The sequence below is a fragment of the Hipposideros armiger genome, unplaced genomic scaffold, assembly GCF_001890085.2.
Source record: "Hipposideros armiger isolate ML-2016 unplaced genomic scaffold, ASM189008v1 scaffold_42, whole genome shotgun sequence".
In the NCBI taxonomy this organism is placed as follows: Eukaryota; Metazoa; Chordata; class Mammalia; order Chiroptera; family Hipposideridae; genus Hipposideros; species Hipposideros armiger.
In genome coordinates this window covers 3,653,562-3,661,379 of record NW_017731392.1, presented here as the reverse complement: position 1 = coordinate 3,661,379, position 7,818 = coordinate 3,653,562, and the positions used below count along the sequence as shown (strand labels likewise).

At 40.4% G+C, this 7,818-nt stretch overlaps 1 protein-coding gene across 1 annotated transcript in view; it reads left to right on the top strand.

Moving 5' to 3' along the window:
• Window positions 1-7,818, top strand: part of LOC109380905 (cytochrome P450 2C21-like) — a 23,417-nt gene that overhangs the window by 2,988 nt on the left and 12,611 nt on the right. The window contains exons 2-4 of the mRNA XM_019638986.1: window positions 352-514; window positions 2,410-2,559; window positions 4,799-4,959. Of these exons, the coding sequence (XP_019494531.1) occupies window positions 352-514; window positions 2,410-2,559; window positions 4,799-4,959 (474 nt within the window). The remainder of the gene's footprint in view (window positions 1-351; window positions 515-2,409; window positions 2,560-4,798; window positions 4,960-7,818) is intronic.

Here is a 7,818-nt window from a genome sequence, read left to right as displayed (position 1 = left end):
CGAACTGCTGTTGCTCAGAGCTCAAACTCTTGAGCAAGCTCCTAACCAACTGAGCTGCTCAGCCGGCCCTGGAAATCTTTTATTTTTCTTTCTAGCTGAGCCATCCTGCCATCTGTTGGCAGCTCAGCAGCTGCTCAGCTCGGGCCAGGACTTGAACCGCTGTTGCTCAGAGCTCGCACTCTTGAGCAAGCTCCTAACCAACTGAGCTGCTCAGCCGGCCCTGGAAATCTTTTATAATGGCTGAATGAACATTAAAATGTCTCTTTGGTAAAATTAAAAATATTTTCCTCACTTATCTACATTTTTAGTTTTGAAATTCTCACTAATCTGTATCTCTTGTTCCATTTCTAGCTAGCAAAAGTCTATGGCCCTGTGTTCACCGTGTATTTTGGCATGAAGCCCACTGTGGTGCTGCATGGATATGAAGCAGTGAAGGAAGCCCTGATTGATCTGGGAGAGAACTTTTCTGGAAGAGGCGACTTCCCAGTGTTAGACAAAGTCACCCATGGATCAGGTATGCTTCAATTTGGGGAGTGTGTGTAGGTTTGTATAAGTTGCAAAGATTCCAAATAGGCTAAGGAATTGAGAAATTATAAACATTTAGAGAAATTTATGAAACTATCATAATTATGACATTTTTCTATAAAGGATCATTAATCCATATTTAAAATTATGAAGGTGACACAATGTCTCCATGAAACATTAAATCAAATGAGAGCAAACCAATTCACCACTAATGTTCTATGAATCTGTGACTAAGTCATGTTCATTTTAAATTATGGCCTGTTAAAATAATGAGAAAGAGAGAAAAGGGGGGAGGGGGAGGAAATTGACTAAATTATCCTGTTCACCAAATATTTTGTTTTATGTCCTGAGTCATGGTTGCCAAAAGTTATTTTAGGAAGTGTGCATTGCATGCATGGAACCAACATAAGTTTGGAATATTTCCAAACTTGCCTTCAATTTTCTCTTCTTCCAAAACTGCATTAGAAATATTTGAAGGGCCGGCCGAGAGGCGCGATGGTTAAGAACTGGCTTGGGATGCCAGAGGGCCCCGGTTCGGATCCCACATATGAGGGCCAGTGACACTGCCCTCCACAGCTAAGATGCTGAACAACAGCTCAACCTGGAGCTGGGCTGCCATGAGTCGCTGGCGACGGCGTAGGCTGCACTCCCTGTGGCAGTGGGTTGCCATGGGCTACCATATGTAGCCAGCAGCCGCAGTGAGCGGCCGTCCAGAAGCCGGCGACTGATCTGCCTCGCCGGGGAAGAGCGCAATGATGGTGCCAACTTGGGCCAGTGAAGCAACATCCTCCACAACTAGATTGAAGAACAAAAGGACAGCAACTTGTCTGTTCCCCTTCCCCCAATTCCCCAGTACTGTTCCCATCCCCCCAATTCCCCAATAAAAAATCTTTAAAAAAAAAAAAAGAAATATTTGAATTATTCAATAGACTACAAAGCATAAAGCACAAATATGCTCTGAAAAGAGGATTATGGAGAAACACATAGTGAGTATGAATTGGATTTGATATTAGAAAAAGCATTTTAAGTGAAGTACTTGAACTATCTTCCATTTGTTTTTGGAGCTGGTTGTAAACTGGCCAGTTCTCTGGAGGGTCACTGGGTTCCGGCAAAAAGACATGGCCTGAATGCAGTCCTTTCCTCCTGTGCATTGTTCTCTAAGATCTTCCTGGACAGAGGGCAAATGTTAAAAATGAGAAGGGCTATGGCTGTGTTCCTTATATGAGGAATAGGTTTTCATGAGCTCCATTTGCACAAGAGCTGTCTCTCATTCTGTTGATAATTGACTCCATTTGTTGCTGCTCCTAAAATCCACTTACAATGCACAAAAGTCATCCCTGAAAATTTAACCCATGACTTGGACTCACCATAATTTATTAACTGTGTGATCCAAGAGCAAGCATTTTCCCTCCATGATCTTCAGTATTCTCATCAGTTAAATGAGGACAAAACACTTGGTTCATAGAGGTTTAGAGGAGTTAATGGACAAAGAAGAGTTTAGTACTGTGTAAAATTGTAAAACCAAAAGTCTTTACAGTAACATCCTAGGCTGGGTTAAGAGAGAAAACAGGTGAAGTAGGGCTTATTGGGAATTCCTGAGGCTGGCACTGTATTTACCTCTCTGCTGATGTGTCATTATTATTTCCTGAGATAAAGACTCTTGGCTATAATTCATGGCAATGAAAGTTATCCTTCTCTCTCCCTTTTTCACCTGCTTTTGTTTTTTAGCTGAGCCATCCTGCCACCAGTTGGCAGCTCAGCGGCTGCTCAGCTCAGGCTGGGAATCGAACTGCTGTTGCTCAGAGCTCAAACTCTTGAGCGAGCTCTTAACCAACTGAGCCACTCAGCCAGCCTCTCTCCTCTCTCTCTTTTTTGTCCTAATAGGAATTGTTTTCAGCAATGGAGAAATGTGGAAGCAAACCCGGCGTTTCTCCCTCATGGTTTTGCGGAATATGGGAATGGGAAAGAAGACTATTGAAGACAGAATTCAAGAGGAAGCCTTGTGTCTGGTGGAAGCATTAAGAAAAACCAATGGTGTGTATTTCTTTATGCAATTAATGGTAATAGTTTGGGTAGACTACATGCTATTACAAATAGACTACAGAGACGTATGATGGCTCAAGTACAACAGAAGGTTACTTTTTGCTCACATAATAGCAGCAAGAGGTGAAGTCAATTATATCTCTGTAAAACTGAAAAAAAAAAAAGAATTAGTGGTTCAGTGGTAATTCGTGCCAAAACCTTCTCCATGCATAGGGCTGCCTTACAGCTTACCTAGAGGAAAGTGGGTATGATGGGAGGCAGCTGCAGTAGCATAAATCTGTGCAGTGTGTATACATGTGTGTGCACATGTGGGACTAGGAGAGGGGGGTAGAAGAGAAAGAAGTGGGCAGGAGACTTGGCAGGAAAGGAGTAAGATCAGGGTCATGAGATATATGTGGTTTTTAACCTCAATAGTTAAATATTTTCCACGAACGTTATTAACTTCATAATACCATATTCTATATCTTGGATTGTCATCATGTTTTTAAACCAATGTTATATTATTATCAAGTGGGTTGCTTCCCTTTTCTTTTGCTAATATTAATATTAAAACTGCAATTATTACAAATATTTGCATAATTCTGGTTTCTTCCTTAGGATAAATTTCTGGAAATGGTGGTAGAATATCAATGAACATTGTTTGGACTTTTGACACATAATAGCTAGGAATGGAAGGGAGATCTAGCAAAAGAAGGGATAAGAACATGAGGCTTATACTGCATATATTATTCTATAAACTCATGTTTAAATTTAATGTATTAAATAAATATTTTCAGATGTTTAATATTAAATGTTTTTTCTAAGAACATTACTGATAGAATAGTACAGTATCCCATTATTTTGGATGTACCATAGTTTATTTAACCAGTCTTTTATTTTTGGCTAGAAGACTGTTCTCAGTTCTTTGTTGCTACTAATATAAAAACAGTGCAATCCATATTAATCATTGTCTAGCTCTGATTACTTTCTTAGAATAAAATTTTGGAAATAGAATTAGTAAGTTAATGAATGTTGGGTTTCAATACGTGTTATCTGGGAAATTATTTTGTGCATTTAATTTATATTTCAAGCAGAATTTATTATTAACTGGTTCATTTTTTTCTCATAATGAATACAACCTCTCAGTTTCCTGACCTATGATCAATTCCACCTAGCTGTGGGGACCTCACACTCTTGGGGTATCCCATTTTGCCACTGGATAACTACAACTGTTGGAATTTTTGTTCACATGTTGAGCAGAATCTTTTTTCCTTGTAACTTGTACTTTTTGATCCCTGCTAAGTGTTTGCTCTTAGAGTTGTAGTGTTTTAGAAGTTATCACACAGAGGCAGGATGACTGCCCACTCAAAATTTGGTTTAGTTTGTTGGGACTGAAGGTGCCACGCACACCTCAACAGGATATGAAAAGGTTTATTATTGACATAACGAGGCTTTCTGTGGAGGCTAGGGTGGCTCCTAAGCAGATCCCAAAATGGCTTGACAGGGCAGGGTAAGGATACTGGCTTGAGGTTTTTATGGTAGTTAAGGGGTAAGGCAGAGATGAGGGTTCTGTGTGCTGGCCAGGGCTTGTGTGGTTTAAACATCCTACTTGTGCCAAAGGAGAGAACAACTGACCTTTTCTACCAGTTTGTTCAGATGTGAGTAGAAGAAGAAAAGGTAAGGCTTAAAAGCTGTCAGCAGCCAAACATCAAAAAAAGAGTCACACTCTTTATTATAGATATATGGAAAGCCTGTTTCCAATGCTACATTTTTTCTAATATCTGAATGTAATTCCAATTTTTGTCATTACTCTTCTATAAGAAAAGTACAACCAACTTTTTAAAACTGTGTTTTGTAAAATATGATTTCAAGTCTCCTCAGTTTCCTGATTTTCTTATTAAGTCGCTTAGTTTCTTTTGGGCATCATGAAGAAGTATTCACACGGAGAGCTAAATTTTACACTTTCAAAGATACTTTTAAATGACCTCCCTTTTGTAAATTACCTTGTGGCTCTTGGAGAATATTGTAAATGGGAGAATACTTGGGGGGAAATTAATAAATTAGACTGAATTACATGGGAAAGACAATATATATATATTTTTAGGCCTATTGAGTTTATAGTGATGATGGCATGTCCAGGTAGTTCCTATAGTTAAAAATCTTAGAAGTCAACCTTCTCAATTATTTTAAACAGTCAGCTTAAAATGTATATGAAAATTCTGTTCTAACTTTTAACTTATATTGTTTTTAGGATCTCCCTGTGATCCTTCTTTCCTTCTGGCCTGTGTTCCCTGCAATGTGATCTGCTCCATTATATTCCACAGTCGTTTTGATTACGGTGATGAAAAATGGCCAACCTTGATAAAGTATTTTCATCAAAACTTCGAAATCATAAGCACCCGCTGGATACAGGTAAAGTCAAGGTCCTATTTAAATGGGAAATAATTTTTTAATCTATTCCTCATGCCTACCCCATTCCTTTACCCTATTTCAAAATTGCTAATGTTTACCAAACTATCATTTGTAACCACTTAGTGAGTTATCAATCAATTTAATGTGTTTAAATGAAATTTAAAACATGAAATATAGTAATAGAAAGAAAAATATTATATCTAGTGCATCAAAAAATAACAAGGTATTTTTTGAGAAACTTTTTTTCCCTGAGTTGTATATCTATAGATGAAGAGGGTATTGGTGTAAAATGTATCTCTTACTATAGTACACTGTCAGAAAATGTTAGTAACCTATGCTATACAATCATTTACAACTAAAATTCTGTGTGGATCATAAGGTCCTGATGTGTTCCACCTGGGAAGGACCCTGGAGAACAAATAGTCCATTCCTCATTTTTTGGAACAAGAAACTGTCACCAGAGATATTATGCACATTTTCCAAAGTAGCCTAGCCAAGACAAGGAATGAGCTAGACCTAGAATATAGATTTCTTGATTCTCTATCTGATGTGATGCAAGCTACCAACCTGAGTAAATTGCTTCAGTGCCTATCAAGGGCATTAAGTCATGAAGGTATTGTCTAAAGCAGAGTCAGTCAATTCGAGGATTGGGAATGGCCAGGTGAAGAAGGGCAATGTACAAATTCTTGAGGGTGTAAAGTGCCTAAGTAAAAATAAGCTAACGTGGGGTGCCCTGGGATTTTTGTGGATCTACCCGGGCCCAGTACTGGTATCAGCTGTCTTTGGTTTCAGTGTGGCCTCTCCCATGCACCTCTAGGTCCATCACAGGCAGTGACCAACCACGGGTTGCTTTTTAGCTCCTACCAGGTAGTCCCAGGCCAGTCACAGGCAGTGGCTGACCTGGGCCTGCACTGTAGCCCCTCCCAAGAGGCCTCAGTGAACCCAACATATCTGGAGGTCAGCTTCAGACCACAGTGGAGCATCATACAATTAGCCTCACAAGTGACACACCCAAAGGTCTATCTCAGTAGGCACTGGAGCCCATTGGGGCAAATCCCACTCCACAGGGTAAGCCCCCTCCACAGCAGCCCATAAGCTTTGGAAGTTGCCAAACCCCACAGCCAGTCAGCCTGAGGGTCAATTACACCTAATGTGCCAATAGCAATCAAGGCTCAACTATAACAGGAGGGCACACACAACCCACACAAGGGACACCCCTGGAACACCCAGGGCAGGTGGCTAGGGATCCTGTGCCACCGGACCCACAGGGCACCTACTACATAAGGCCACCTGGCTAAGACTGGGGGACATAGCAGATCTATCTAATACACAGAAACATACACAGAAAGGCAGCCCAAATGAGGAAACAAATAAATATGTCCCAAATGAAAGAAAAGGAGAAAACTCCAGAAAAAGAACTAAACAAAATAGAGGCAAGCAACCTACCAGATACAGAGTTCAACACAATGGTTATAAGGATGCTCAAGAAATTTAGTGAGAACTTCAACAAAGAGATAACAAGCATTAAAAAAGACATAGAAACCATAAAAAAGAACCAATCAGAAGTGAAGAATACAATAACTGAAATGTAGAATGCACTAGAAGGAATCACTAGCAGACTAGATGAAGCAGAGGATCAAATCAAGGATTTGGAAGACAGGGTAGCAGAAAACACCCAATCAGAAAAACCAAAAGAAAAAAGAATCCAAAAAAAATGAGGATAGTTTAAGAGTCCTGTGGGACAACGTCAAGCATAACAACATTCACATCATAGCGTTACCAGAAGGAGAAGAGAGAGAGAGAGTAAGGCATTGAGAATATATTTGAAGAAATAAGGGCTGAAAATTTCCCTAATCTGGTGGAGGAAATAGACATACAAGTCCAGGAAGCACAGAGAATCCCAAACAAAATGAAACCAAAGAGGCCCATGTCAAGACACTTCATAATTAAAATGCCAATCAAAAAATAGCCTACTGAATGCAAGATACTTGCCAGTGATACATCTGATAAGGGGTTAGTATCCAAAATTTATAAAGAACTTATTCAACTCAACACCAGAAACCCAAACAATCCAATTCAAAAATGAGCAGAGGGGACCGGCTGAATGACGCATTGGTTAAGAGCTGGCGTGGGACGCCAGCTCTGAGCAGCAGGGCCCAGTCTGGATCCCACATGAGGGCCAGTGATGCTGCGCCCTCTACAGCTAAGATGGTGAACAACAGCTCGACCTGGAGCTGGGCTGCCGTGAGTCCCCAGCAACATGGGCCAGTGAAGCGATGTCCTCCACAACTAGACTGAAGAACAAAAGGACAGCAACTTGTCTGTTCCCCTTCCCCAATTTCCCAATGCTGTTTTGCTCCTCCAATCTCCCAATAAAAAATCTTAAAAAAAAAAAAAAAAAAGAATAGAGGACCTGAATAGACATTTCTCCAAAGTGGACATACAGATAACCAATAGACATATGAAAAGATGCACAATGTCACTAATCATCAGAGAACTGCAAAATGAAACTACAATGAGATATCACCTCACACCTCTTAGAATGGATATTATCAATAAATCAGCAAACAGCAAGTGTTAGCAAAGATGCAGAGAAAAGGGAACCCTCATGCACTGTTGGTGGGACTGCAAAAATTGGTGCAGCCACTAAGGAAAATGGTTTGGAGGTTCCTCAAAAAATTAAAAATAGGGCCGGCCAAGTGGTGTGGTGGTTAAGAGCTGGCTTGGGATGCCAGAGGGCCCCGGTTCGGATCCCACATATAAGGGCCAGTGACATTGCCCCCTACAGCTAAGATGCTGAACAACAGCTCAACCTGGAGCTGGACTGCCATGAGTCACTGGTGACGGCATAAGCTGCAG